This window comes from Lepidochelys olivacea (assembly GCF_965140295.1).
Source record: "Lepidochelys olivacea isolate rLepOli2 genome assembly, chromosome: 1".
Taxonomy (NCBI): domain Eukaryota; kingdom Metazoa; phylum Chordata; order Testudines; family Cheloniidae; genus Lepidochelys; species Lepidochelys olivacea.
Window position 1 is genome coordinate 24,595,677 of NC_140411.1, and position 14,791 is coordinate 24,610,467.

At 42.2% G+C, this 14,791-nt stretch overlaps 1 protein-coding gene across 4 annotated transcripts in view; it reads left to right on the forward strand.

Annotated features, from left to right (window-relative positions):
• Positions 1 to 14,791, forward strand: part of TMEM135 (transmembrane protein 135) — a 385,311-nt gene that overhangs the window by 165,136 nt on the left and 205,384 nt on the right. For 3 of the 4 annotated variants that reach the window (XM_084617014.1, XM_084617013.1, XM_084617015.1), the window contains one exon: positions 5,411 to 5,476. The exons of the other annotated variant lie outside the window; for it this stretch is intronic. In XM_084617014.1, coding sequence (XP_084473140.1) covers positions 5,411 to 5,476 — 66 coding nt within the window. The remainder of the gene's footprint in view (positions 1 to 5,410; positions 5,477 to 14,791) is intronic. 4 annotated transcript variants of the gene reach the window in all.

Genomic DNA, 14,791 nt, shown 5'->3' on the forward strand with positions numbered 1-14,791 from the left:
GACTATGCCTCCCTCAAAGCGCATGAGACCTTTGGCACCGTCAACAGCCATGCCATCCTCCGAGTACCTAAAGATTGCGGTATCGTCAGCGCCCTCAGCCATGACTGCTCTGGCATAGTTGTCAGCCTTGGTACCAGTGCCCCTTATGGTACTGCAAGAGTTCCATGTTCCCTAGGACCTGGTTGTATCTGAGGCTCCTGACTCTCCGCTCCTAGGCTCTGATGTGCTCTCAGTACTGAGGACATCCTGATCACCTGAGATTTGCCGGTACCAATTATTGCATCTCAGATCTCCCCAGGCGCCCCACCATTCTTCAGTGAACTTGAGGAAGAAGATTCTGTTGAGGACTTCACCTCGGTTTCACAAAGTGTTGGTCCAGGGCTGCTCTCCTCACTCCTTCAGAGGTCCCTTCCCAGAGGCTTCTGGTGAAGCTGCCACTGCTCATGGCTCACAATTACCACCAACGCTTTGCTGATATGAGCACTCTTTGGTGCCTCCTCCTTTGCTGTAATGGAACCCTTGGGTAACTTATTGCCAACAATTCTCCAGAGCACCCAGTGCTACCACCCATAGAGAGGAACAACCAACATCACCTGCTCCCCCCAGGAGACGTGACCCTCAAGAGGAATCTTTTGAGGAACAAGAGTCTAGAGCTGATGAAGAGGTTTTGTCTAGTCAACATCTCTTCATCTCTGGATGTAGTCATGCCTTCTACCCCTTCCCTGACAGATGATTTTAAATAATCAAGAGTAGCAGACTCCTTGCGGATTCCACTCAAGGAGGTTACAGAGTCTCCTCATAAGCTGCTCGATATCCTTCACTTACTTTTATCAGCCCATATGGCCTTACCTGTCAATGATGCTCTTTTAGATCCAGCAAAGATAATTTGGCACACTCCAGCTTCTATTCCATTGATATGGATAAGAGCAGACAAGGAGTGCTACATCCCAGCAAAGGACTCAGAGTTTTTATTTTTCCATCCCGCACCTAGTTCCTTGGTAGTGGATGCAGTGAATGAATGTGATAAAGACCACAAGCGCTTTGATCTACTAGGAAGAAAGCCCTCCTCTTCGGCATTCGTCCAGTTTAGCACTGCCAATTATCAGGCTTTGATGGCAAGGTATAACCATGTCAGCTACTTCAGATTAGCCTCCTTCATTGACTACCTACTGGTGGAACACAGGGAGCAGTTTCAAGCCATTGTTGTGGAGGGCCAACTGCTGGCCAGGACAATCTTGCAAGCCTCCCTTGATGCTGGTGACATCGCCGCTCATTCGATCACCATAGTGATGGTAATAGGAAGAGACTCCTTGTTTCAGCTCTCCAATTTCACTAAGGAGGTTCAGACCACAGTTAAGGATCTTTCTTTTGATGGGTCTAAGTTGTTCGCAGATACTACACCTGAGTCTCTACGAACACTGAAGGATTCTAGAGCGACTTTGCATTCTCTTCGCATTTACACCCCTACATTCAAGACAAGCTAAGCAAATCTCAGATACCCCATCCAATTCCTTCTCTCCCAGAGGGCATATGAGCCATACCAAAGAAGACAGAGGTTTCAGAGAAGGAAATCATCCACTTCTCAGCCTCCCGCCTCGCACCTGTCTACCTCCAAGCAGCAATTTTGATGTGTTGGTCCTCATCCTCTTCCATTGCACCAATTCACCAGCCTTCATTCCACCGGCAACCACCTTCACACGACAAATGAGCCTGGGAGTTGATCACTACAGACAAGTGGGTCTTGGAGATCGTCTCCACAGGTTACACTTTACTTCACTTCCACCAATGAACCTCCTTTCCTCGTCCCGCTTCAGGGACCCCTCTCATGAGAGCATGCTTCATCAAGAAATAGGCGCTCTCTTGCACTTGGGAGTTATAGAACTAGTCCCCAAGCAGCCCGGAGGGAAGGGGTTTTATTCAGGTTACTTCCTGATACCAAAAAAAGTGGAGATTGGAGAGCTGTCCTAGATCTGAGACTATACAGTGCCTATGTAAATGTGCAGAAATTCAAAATTGTGACTCACAGCTTTAATTCTCTCACTAGAGCAAGAAAATTGGTTTTCAGCCCCTGACCTTGAAGATGTGTATTTCCACATCACTGTCCACCCATCCCACAAATGATTCATCCATTTTATTGTTGGCTTGGACCACTTCCAATATCGTGTGGTCCCCTTTGGCCTATCATCCACTCTGAGGTTCTTTTCGAAGGTCATGTTGGTGTCGCAGGACAGCTCTGCAGAAAAGGTATTTTAGTATTCCCTTATCTGGATGATTGGTTGCTAAAAGGCTGCTCCCTGGAGCTGACGTCTCAGGCAACTTCCAAGGCCACAGACCTCTTCTGCCAATTGGGCCTGCGACTCAACATACAAAAATCCATCTTGACCCTAGTACAGACCCTAGAGTTTATAGGGACACATCTCAGTTCAATCACAGAGAGAGCCTACCTTCCTTGGCACAGGTTTGTGGCTCAAGTCTACATAGCAAACATGGTTCAGCTCAGCCCACAAACCACAGTCAGGAACTGCATTCAATTACTAGGGCACATAGCGGCCACCACCTTCATGACGGAACATGCCAGACTTTGAATGCACTGCCTCCAAAGATGGTTCAGAACTATTTTTTCACCCACTAGACACAGTCTAGATATGCTTCTTTCCATACCTGTCTTCGTGAAACAGTCCCTCAGCTGGTGGCAGGACTGTTACAACCTGTGCACAGGAGTTCCATTCACATTTCTCCCCCAATGGTCATTGCAATGATGAATGCCTCTCTGCTAAGATGGGACACACATCTAGACACTTGTACGATCTAAGGCAAGTGGATGTTGCCAGAGACGATGCTACATATCAATCTCCTGGAGCTCAGCGTATCAGATACATCTGTCTCCAATTCCTATCGCTAATCAAGGACAAACACATGCATATAATGACTGACGATATATCATTAATATTTTACATCAACAGCCAGGGACTAGCGAGATCCCCTTCCCTTTGTACTGAGGCCATCAGATTCTGGAAGTGGTGCATACAGAATCACATTACTATCACAGCTGCCTATCTCCCGTACATTCAGAATGTGACTGCGGCCATGCTCAGCATACACTTCTTTCAAGACCCCGAGTGGGAAATAGATACCAACATATTACATCATATATTTCACCAATATACCCCGTAGATAGATTTGTTTGCCACGGAGGCAAACAAGAAATGCACCCACTTCTGTATCACCAATCCTTAGGGGACGCTTGTCACCTTTAGTGGTCGTCAGCCCTACTAATGCTTTCCCACCGACACCCTGAATAGCCAAAGTTATGCTCAAAATAAAGAAGGACAGAGCCAGAGTCATTTTAATAGATCTGACCTGTTGCAGGCAAACGTGGTATCCTTATTTGATACAGCTGTCTGTATGCCCACAGATCACTCTCTGCACTGCTCCCTATCTCCTGTCCCAAGAGTGCATAAAGATTTTTCATCCCAATCTTGAGATGTTTTGTCTCAAAGCATGGTTAGTCGATGGCTCACGGTAATGGAGATAACCTGCTCAGAGGGTATAAAAAGAGTGCTATTACACAGCAGGAAACAGTCTACTTGCTACACATATTCTCAAAATGGCAGTTGATCGCAGACCACTTTCACCAATGACCGCATTGCTTCCAGATATACTAGATTACACCTTGCCTCTGAAAACCTCCGGTCTATCATCCACCTGGCTTTAATTCCCTCACTAGAGCTTTTCAACCCCCAATAGAGGGCTATTCCATCTTTACCCAACCCAAAACCAGCAAGGTTCCTTAGAGGGCCGGGGAACCTCTATCCAGTGGTCCAATGTCCTTCCCCAGGTAGGACCTCAACCTGGTCCTTAAATGCCTCACAAGACTACCCGTAAAACCTCTGGCTACTTGCTAATTGCTCCATTATCAGTGAAGACAGTATTGCTGGCAGCCATCATGTCGGTGCAAGGGATTGGTGAAACAGGGACCCTGATGGCATACCCTCCCCCCCACACAGTTTTTTTTAAATACAAGGTCAGGCTGTGACCCCACCCCGAGTTCTTACCTAAGTTCTCTTCTGAATTCCATCTCAGTCAGCCCATTCACTTACCTATCTCCTATCCGAAACCACATCTGAATCCCTAGGATGCACTGCTGCATATCCCGAATGTCAGGAGAGCTCTGGCCTTCTATCTAGACAGAACGAAACCCTTCAGAAAAGTCAACACGTTATTCGTCTCGATAGCAGATAGATCAAAGGGGTCGGTAATCTCGAACCAGAGACTTACAGATTTCAGACTGCATTAACTCCTGTTACCAGTCTCATAACAATGAGCTACCCTTATTCACATGCATCCATTCTGTAAGGTCTATTGCCACTTTCACAGCCTTCCTCAAAAACATACTGATCATCAAAATCTGTAAAGCCACTACATGGGCTTCTGTACATACATTCTTTGAATATTATGCATTAATTCACAAGTTCACCTCTGATACAGTGTGCAGCTCAGCTATACTTTCTGCCATACTGGATTGAAGTCTGAAGCCCCCTCCACCTTAACGGGTACCTCTCAGTAGTCACCTAGAGTGAAGCACCTATAAGGACACTACTCGAGGAAGAAGAAATGGTTACTCGCTCTGTGCAGTAGCTATGGTTCTTCGAGATGTGTGTCTCTATGGGTGCTCAACTACCTGCCCTCTTTCCTCTCTGCTTCAGAGTTTTCTGCCATGAGGCTTTATGGTAGAGAAAGAACAGGGGTCAGTTCGACCATGTAGCACTATATGACAATGGGACAGGGGAAAAGATTAACACACATGTGCAGGATGAATGGACACCGCTTTGAGAAATCTCTGACCAAGGGCATGGGGGGCACTAGTGCATCTTGAATGGAGCTCCCATATGAGGACACATCTCAAAGAACCACAGTTACTGCACAGGGTGAGTAACCATTTCTTTGCCCCAAAGTTGTGCTTCTTGGCTTCTCTACTATAAGTCCCCATTTTGTGATGTCAGTACTACCAAGGAATCCCTGGTAAGATACCCAGCCAGCTAATAAGAGCTCAGATACTATAAAGGACAGGGTTTCATCACATGGTGTGGCCTTCAAAGCTTCTTCATTACTTTACACTCATATTACTAAAACAGAAACTTTGAAAACCCTGACGACATAAATAAAATGGCACATATGCAGAGATTTCAGCCTAAAGATTTGTTCCGGAGTGTTTCTTTTGCTTGATAGCCCTTGAAAGAAGGTTACCATGTAGGATTTTTTTCTTAATATTTTTATTTAAATGTTGAGTAGTAAAACAGTTAATAAACTTGACTTACATTTTAGTTATAAGTGTAATAGCTGAAAAGTAATAGTCATCATTACTGTATTGTCTTTTCAAAATAACAGTTTTTTTTATTTTTATACACAGGCCACGGAAACCCTTTTTCGAATGGGGGTAGCAAGAGGAGCCATTACACCTTTAAGGCATGGAGAAGTAAGATTGAATGTCTGGTTTTTGCATATATGGTGTAAAGTTTTATTTATTTTTACTTTAATATTTTGTAAATTCTTAGAATATATATTCAGATAACTAAAGAGTTGATAGTCTTATAGATAATATGTCTGTCTGCTTTTATGGTTTGTTGCAAATGAGTAGAGAGCCCAGATGCTGTGCCTTGGGGAAAGGCATGTTCTTTATATTTCATTTTACATTGAATCATGATGCAGCGCTGTAATCTAGGTGACTCACTGGAGGATACTTCTAGCCCTGATGATTCTCTGCTGAACGTTCTGAGGAGGGAAGAGGGTCCTGAGAAATTAACATGAGTTTGGGTTTTAGAACTTCCTGGTTCTGCGAATGGGTGGCTACGGGCAAGCCACTTCATCTTTTTGTGTTTGTTTCTTTCCTACCTCACAGGGTTAATTAGTTAATGATTGTGAAGTACTTTGAACATGTAAAGTATATTGTTCATATCTGCTTGTGTCTGTACGGAATGTTTTTTTTGTTTGTCCTTTGGGTTGACATATATGGAGACACTATTATTTGCATTCTGCTGATTAAGTAACTCTCAGTTCCATGGAAAATATTATACTCAGTTATGGTATTTTTCAGTAATGATCCAAACTACATCTTGAAACTATTGTGAGTTGTAGTATTTTGGGTCATTACTCTAGAAAACTTAAGTGTATTGTTATGGCTGTCTGATTTCATCACGTTATGTTTTGATTTTAAATGCAAAATGTTTGTCTAGTTGATCCAGCTCTTGCAGTACATTGCCAATCATATTATAGCATATATTCTCTTTCTGTGCTATTGAAATTAGCTTAATTTCTCCCCATTTAAGTGGAGTAGAGTACCTGTGGATCGGAACAAAGGTTTCTGTTTCCCCGGCCCAGTTTCTTTATCTTGAGATCCTATTTTGCCATAGCTTTTCTTTGATCATAGGTTTAACTGTTCTGAACATGGGGTCCTGTATGCTTTTTCTATACTGCTCTTCACCCTTCTCCACAATTAGTCATGGGTGTGTCTACAGTTCAGGATAGAGGGGTAATTTCCACCTCAAGGAGACACATCTGGGCTACCGCTGGTCAAGCTTATGTGCTAAAAGTAGAAGTGTAGCTGTAGCAGCATGTGCAAGGGGAGGGGCTAGCTGCCCAAGTGTGTACCGAGCATCTCAGATGGGATTGTACTCAGGGCAGCTAGCCCCTCATGCTACCACAGCTACACTTCTATTGTTAGCACACTCGCTCAATCAGAGGTAATGCGGGTATGCCTCCTTGAGCTGGGAAGTATACCTCCATCTTGAAGTGCAGATATACCCTAAGAGATATGATGCGCTCTCCAGCAGGATGCTATGTATGGAATATATGCAACACTTCCCACTTCTCTCCACCTCTTCGAAGAGGGTGTCTTGAGAGAGATGATCTCTGGGTGTTTTTTGTGATAGCACAGAGCGCAGTACACTAGGGTGTTCATTCGGGCTTAATTAGTTATACGTGGTAGGACGAATGTTGCACTAATACGAGTAAAGTAGAAATGTGGTTTGCTTGAAATGATCCATGTGGATTGTGGAGAATTCATGTTGCTTTTTAAAGAGTTATTAACTAAATCTTGCAGTTTCATAAAGTGGACTAATACAAACAATTGTATCTTTTTATGAGCATTACAGTGGTAATACGAATGTCAGTCCTAAACCACTTCCTCTGATACTACTATTTTTATCTTGTTGATGCTTAAAAAAAAGTCCTATTGCAATGTTACATTCACAGATCACAGACCAATGTAGAGCAGGAAATGTTTTGAGCCATTTAACTTCTCCTAAAATTACTCCACGGAAAACTAGTAGTTCAGGCATTACAGTGGGCAGCCAGGAGGTCTGTATTGATGGGTATTTGGCTTTTGCTGCTCTTCCAGTTCTGAATGTTTGTTTTTCTTGAACTATCTGCTTTTTCTGTGCTTTATGAATAAGATTATTGTTCCTATGTGGTTTTAGTATCCTTCTGTTTGAATTGAAATTGTTCCTGCTTCACAATTTCCCAGCAACTTCTTCTTCTATTATCAGACTCTCCAAAGCATTGATGTCTTTGTGAATTGTGAATTGAATAGCCATACTGTCAATTTATATATCACACTAAAAATGTTTGATCTATTATTGTTGCTTGTAATACCTAAGTTGACTATAACTAAGATTAGAGGAAAAATATTTTTTTCCAGTTTACTTAGAGCTGTTGACAGCCCTTTTGTGAAAAGCCATTTTCCCTGTTTCCTCTGTTGTTTGTGACTGTCTTTCACAAAACTGGAAAGATAAACATATTTGTAAATAAAAAAAAAATGTGATTCTGAACCCTCAAATACTGGTTTTGGGAATTTAGGCAGATATAGTACCTTAAAATGCTTTAAACACAGTTTTTGAAATTGTCTAGATTCCAAGTTGCCTGTGTCTCTTTCTTGGTGGAGAAAACCTCTGATATGCCTGATTTTGTGATGGAAATTAAATCTCAGCCCTAATCAATGCAGGCAAATATATGTGAATTGCCACTGTGCTTCCTCTTATCTATGTGACTTTGCTTGATCCTCCTTTATTTGATGAATGAATAAAACCACCATGTCAAAGACTAGAGACAGGGAACATATAATTTAAGTATGAATGTTCCCAATAGTTTTAAGGGTGAGCATTAATTGAGTGAGTGAAAATTGAGCTCCAGGTGCCCAGTTACATTTAGGATTTTCTATATACTTATTTTTGTGGGAAATCTTCAAACATTTCCAGCTTGAAGCTTTAGTTGCACTTCCACTTGGCTGCTGGGCTTTGCCTATACTTTGAATTCATCAGTTAGTCATCAGCAACTGATTAGCAGCACTGGTGCAAACCCCAGAAATAAACAAGGAAAGATGTGATTTGCATTATCTAAGTTTCATTGAAAGTCAATAGGATTTATGCTTTTAAGGCCCAGATACACAAAGGTATTTAGGTACCTAACTCCTAATGACTTCAGTGGGAGTTAAGTGAGAATCTGGGCCTAAGTCACTTTTGAAAATGGGATTTGGGCTTCTAAGTCATTTAGGTGCTTTAATTTTTTTATTCTGTAGTTGCCTTGAAAGTCAGTGAGACTTAGGCACCTTTGAAAATTTTACCCAAAGTCTTATGTATTACACAATATAACCAGCTTCCAGAAGTGAGCCAAACAATATTACAGCCCTGTTCATTTTGAAGTTCAGAGACTGCCTATTCACTGAAGTCAAATAATATTAAACAATACAATTTAAATATTTTGCTTTTGATTATGCAGTACTGATAGCTGGTAGTACATTTTTTTGAGAAATTGGGATTCAGAGGGAGAAAAGAAGAGGATAGAATGGACAAGACAAACTTAAATAGAAACCTGTAAAATCTTAGGGCAATATGCAGCTGCTAGATTATTTGCTGCCAAATAATGAAAACAGACCAATGGACCACGTCTGGAAAATGCATATATGAGAGGATACTTTTAAATGACATGCAAATGAAGATCAATTGCTATCTTACAAAGTAGCTACATTTTCAACAAATGTTAAATACATTTTTCACATGGGCAGGGGAGGGGGTTGTGGCCCGGCCCCCACCTCCTATTCGCTCCCCCTTCCCCCGCGGACTCCTGCCCCATCCACACTCCCTGACTGCCCCCGGACCCCCGTCCCTAACTGCCCCCTGCAGCCCCATCCATCCCCTCCTCTCATTCCTGATTGCCCCTCTGGGACCCCTGCCCCATCCAACCACCCCTTTTCCCTGATCACCCCCAGACCCCTTGCCCCTAACTGCCCCCTACCTCTAACTGCCCCCGACGCCACATCCAACCTCTCCTCTCATTCCTGACTGCCCCTCTGGGATCCCGCCCCATCCAACCACCCCTCCTTCTTGACTGCCCCCCCAGGACCCCTGCCCCCATTCAATCCCCTGTTCCCGTCCCGACTCCTATCCACACCCCCGCCCTCTGACCACCACCCCGAACTCCCCTGCCCTCTATCCAACCCCCTCCACCCTGCTCCCTGCCCCCTTAACATGCTGTCTGGAGCACCGGTGGCTGGCAGTGCGACAGCCGCGCTGCCTGGCTGGAGCCGGGCCATGCTGCCGCCGCCACCACACAGCACAGAGCACCGGGTCAGGCCAGGCTCTGCAGCTGCACTGCCCCAGGAGCTCACAGCCCTGCAGCCCAGAGCATTGCGCTGGCAGTGGAGCGAGGGGGGACAGCAGTGGAGGAGCCGGGGGACAGCCTCCCGGGGCAGGAGCTCAGGGGCCGGGCAGGAGGGTCCTGTGGGCCGTAGTTTGCCCACCTCTGGTATAAATGATACTGTTTTTTAGGTACAAAGGTATTTTTTGTCCCTCTGAGCTAGTAGTTTTTCCAGAAATCCTGGTTTGTGTACACTCGCATAATTTTCTTCAAAGTAGCCTCTCTCATGTTGAGCCTCTTGCTGTCTTGGAGGTAGTCCAACTTTGACAATAAATGCTCTCCATGAATAAATCCAGAGGGTATGCTCAAAGCTTGCTGTGCTATTTTGCTGAAGTTGGGATGTGTGTCTGGATGTGGTTTTTGGAACAATCATCAAGTTTCACATGGTCAGGGTTAGGTATGTTCATGTAAGTAGTAAATTCCTCTTTCAGATTTGAAATTTCATTTTTAGTGGCAAATGGTTGAAATATTCTGGGATAACGGTTGCTGTAAAATTCACCTTGAGGAAGGGGTGCAACACCTGGATGACATTCCATAAAGAATCTTCGACACCAAACACTTCAGGGTTCAGATTATGGGCCACAGTCGTTTTCCATTTCTTGCTGAGCATTGTACGAAGATTTTGAATGCTTTCTTGGTTTATTGGATTTCCAGAACAGTTGGGTTTTCTCGTCATGTGTTTGTCCTGTAGCTTTTGTGCTCGATTTAGCTGAGATTTTGGTTGTCAGGATAAGGTAAAGTCTGTATTGGCAAACGTATTGGCAGTAGTCGAAGAAAACTCCAGTGTTTTCTGTGTGTCACACAGTGATTCTAAGTTTTTCAACAATGAACATTTCCTTAGTGCGCAGAATCTGGCAGTCATTTTGGTTATTTACCAGTTTCTTCTGAGTTTCTTCTTTAGAACCAACAAACTCAGGATGATCTAGGAGACACATTAGTCCATTCCACGTTTTGTTTACATGACAGGCAACGAAGTACAAGCTCATCCACTGATGTGCCACAACTGAGGTAGCTAATCTGCAGTTGGCTCTGCAATCATCTCTCACTGCGCAAATCAAAGCCTTCAGCTTGTTCACATGCTTTAAAATGGCCCGGAATCCAATGATGCAGAGTTTCACATCTTTCATTTCTTCTGTAGCAGTAGCTGTTGACAGCTCAATGTTAATCAGATGAACAGGACAGGTAATACATAGCAGCTCCAGTTTGTGATTGATTTTAATTTCCCGTGTGAACTTAGCCATGTAGGAAACAGAATCTTTGTTAGTTGTGGGCACATTTTTCCAAGTTAGTTGGTACATCTCAAACATGTCAATTATTGCTGTGTCGAGAAAGTGGCAGTCAGCAGACAGGATGACTGTCACATCAGCACAAAATAATGCGAGTTTACTTGCTTTGAAATAAAAAAACAAAAACAAAAGGCCAAGAATCGGGATATTCCAAAGCATTAGGAGATTCGTCAAAAATCAGATGAGACAATTAGTTGCATCAGTTTAGATACTAAAGCATTATCATTTTCTTTCAGACACGAGTGAGGTTGTCTGCATTAGGAAGCGTTTTTGCTGCTGGATGGTATTGTTGCACAAAGTCACCAGTACACCCCTCTGCAGTTAACAGTGGTTGTCCAGTGAAACAAAGAGTGAACACAGATTCATTGACACAATCGTGCTGTGTCCTCTCTTTCATTAAAGCCCTGGTGAATGTTCCTGATATTGACTGTTTATCCAAAAGCTCACTTTCTTCTTTAAGTTTCTTGTGTTGCTTGCTTTCTACATGCTCCTTTATTCTGCCAGCACAGACACTGACCTCAGTGCTGCAAGAACTGCACCACAATGGATTCTCTTCACTTCTGTCTTTACTTTTCTTGAAAATTTCTAAGCACTGATTTTATTCTTGGTATTCAGACACAGATTTGTGTTTTTGCCCCAGGTTTACTTTTTTACCTGATCCGTCTATACTTGATTGTATAAATTCAGCGCCCCACTAAACAGACACAAAGAAATAGGTGGGCAGCCTCTCTTTGTGAGTCAATCATAGCTCATCAACATTGGTTGATTTTCCGACCTCCACCGTGTTTGTTCTTTTTTTTTACACTGTGGATCTGCTTTAGTCTCAGACCTGCAGGACACAATAACGACATAAAGCATTAATGTTAACAAAAATAAGTACCTGAAAAAAATATTGAGTGAGTTGATAAATGGGTGTAAATCAGTAAAAACGGAACTCCTTTAATTAAAAAAACTGGTAATTAATGAAAATCAGTAAAAACTGAAAATGCAGAACACTAATTCTACTGTATGTGATATTTACGGACTACGCCAGTTACTAGTATAATAAGTAAAAGTACTAGTGAATCCAGATATAGATACAATGGAACGCTTCAATACAGCATAAAGATGGGAGAACTTTGACTTACCTAAATTATAGCACCGAGTGATGTAACATTAAAGTATTTGCTTAGGAGGCTCGGTATGTCTACACTAGAAATGTAAATCAACCTATATTAGGTCAACTTACAGCCACTGCAGTGATTGCAGTGGTGCATGTCCACACTACTCCAGCTGCCTGGGCTACTCTCCTTAGTTCCCCCCACTAGGAACTGGATCCAGCCACCTGGGCTTCTCGCCCAGGGTCCCAGCCAGGACTAGGGTCCATTCTCGCCCCTCGCCCAGCTGGGAGTAGGGTCCAGCTGCCCAGCTCTCCAGGGGGGCTCCAGCTGCCCAGCTTTCTTGTCCATTTCATGGCTCCGGCCATGAAATGGACAAGAAAGCCAACAGCTGATGTAAGTTGCCCCCTGTTCCCCTGTAGTTGCCCTAACTACACAGGCAGAAGCCTTATGCCTCTCGTGGAGGTGAAGTTAGTGTGTCGGTGTAATAGGGCACTTAGATTGGTGGGAACAAGGTTGTAGTGTAGACACTGACATAATTAGATCAACGTTATTCAGTAGAATGGATTCTGGGGAAGTAGGAAAGGTGAGTGTATGAAGCTTTTTGCTTGAATAAATTATCATGTTAAAATCTGAATACTTAAGTTTGGTGAATCAAACAAGATGTTTGGATACAAGTTCCCATTGTGTAATTACAGCTGACTGGACCTGAAAATCAGAAGTGACATCAGTAAAATAGAATGAATTTCCCAAAAGGAGCAAAACTATCTAGAGTCCTATAAAAACACAGTTATTTCTTCCAAGAAAAAGCTGGACACTTGAATTGTGCCCAAAAGAAAGTGTACATGGTGCGCCAAAGCAGAAGAAATTAAAGCTTGAACTCAAGATCTGGCTGACCATGTTCAGTATGAGAAGTGCTAAGTTGGCAATAAAAATCCAAAAGGGTCTAGTTGTTTCTTGGAAAGGCCAGATTGAGAGGGAAACTCTCCAAATAGGGAGAAATTTTAGTTACATTTTCATAGCAGTATTTGAAATGTAGGTGGGACTGTTTAACTTTAGGGGAAAACTAGGGTTCATCTTGAATTTAATTACAAATCCTCATGTTGCATTGCAGTGAACAAATTGGAAAAAAAATTCTTATCAAACAAAGGAGAAATCATTAACTGGTCCAAGTCTCGTCAGTTTCCAAGACCAGATAGATTTGAAATTTGTAATGCTGAATGTAATGCTGAATTGAAGGAAACCTTCTCTCTCACTTCCTGCTTGCAGCCTTTCTGTGTATCAGGGAATTCATCTTCTCAGCCATCTTCTGTGTATGGATACAGAACTTTTAAGCCTTTCCTTTATTACCTTTGAAGAAATCGGAAATTTATGTTGTGATGCTGTATTATCTTGCTATTTATATATGGATTAAAAAATTACTGTTGAGGTTTTGGCATGAAAGTTGGAAATGATACTGCCAAGTGTCATTTATCCAAATGAAGTAGATAGTGTTAAGAACTGTTTTATTGCTTGACAGCATATGAAGACTTCTGAAGAATTATTTCAATGATAGCGTTGGCCCTGTGACTGAATGCCAAAAAAATTAATAGTATCAAGGAAAGGTAACAAAAGCCAAGAATATAATTAACTTCACGATTCAGCATATTTTTCTCGTTATAGAATTTTCTGTTAATGTCTCTGTTTTGGGGAATGTGTAGGAGGCAGCGATGGGAATGTGTGTTAGACCAAACTGCTCTGGTGGAAGATAGGGAAAGTCCACCAGTTACTATCAATGTAATGGCTTTTGTTTACGTCTGTGGCCCTTATCCAGGAGAGAGGCAACATTTCATTTATTTTAAGAATGGGCTGGATGGCAGAATACAGAAGACACAAGGATTTGATGAGAATAAATCTTGACGTATGTGTTCTAGTTACACTGGTTGGCTGTTAATTTGAACTAAACATTTGAAGCTCAAATTCTCTAAGATGCAGAAATACCATTCCAATCTATATGAATATATCTACAGTGCTTTTGTGAAACTTGGCAAGTCTCCTGATACACAGATTGTATAGAGGTTATGTTTTATCTAGTTTAAATTGTATTATCTGGAAAGGAGACCTAGTGTCCATGTATTGTTTACCACAATGCAAACGTCAACTCTTTTGTATTAAAACCTTCTTAAGTTTGAGTTAGATTTATTATCACAAATAGTGTGTCGTCGAGCAGTGATGATATGGTAACTCCATTGAGAATGCTTTGCCATATTGTATCCCAACTGTGCATTAGTTCCTGTCATTATTGTAATTTAATTTTATTTCTTTTCATTGTTAATTGTTAATATATTATGGTAGAGTCATAGACTACACCGATGGACATTTTAGTTGCTGGTCTGGAAGGTTTCCTAAGAGAAAACTGTCTACCATATAGAAGTTATCTATTGTTTCTTGAAAGACAAATATTTCTTCCTGTAATGCCATAATAATATTTACAACTTAAATTATGCTTTTCATCTTCAAAGTGCTTAATAAATGTCACACAATTAATCATCAGGACATTTGTAAAAGATTCATCGCTAAGTATTGTTATATCCATTTTACAGATTGGGACAGAGATAACAGATAGAGGTTAAGGGACCTGCCCAAGACTGCAAAGAGTCTTGGTCAAATCCAAGATTAGCTGGGAGAGTGTGTAGTTCTTAACGCAGTGCCCAGGTGACTGCATCACACCGTGACCTG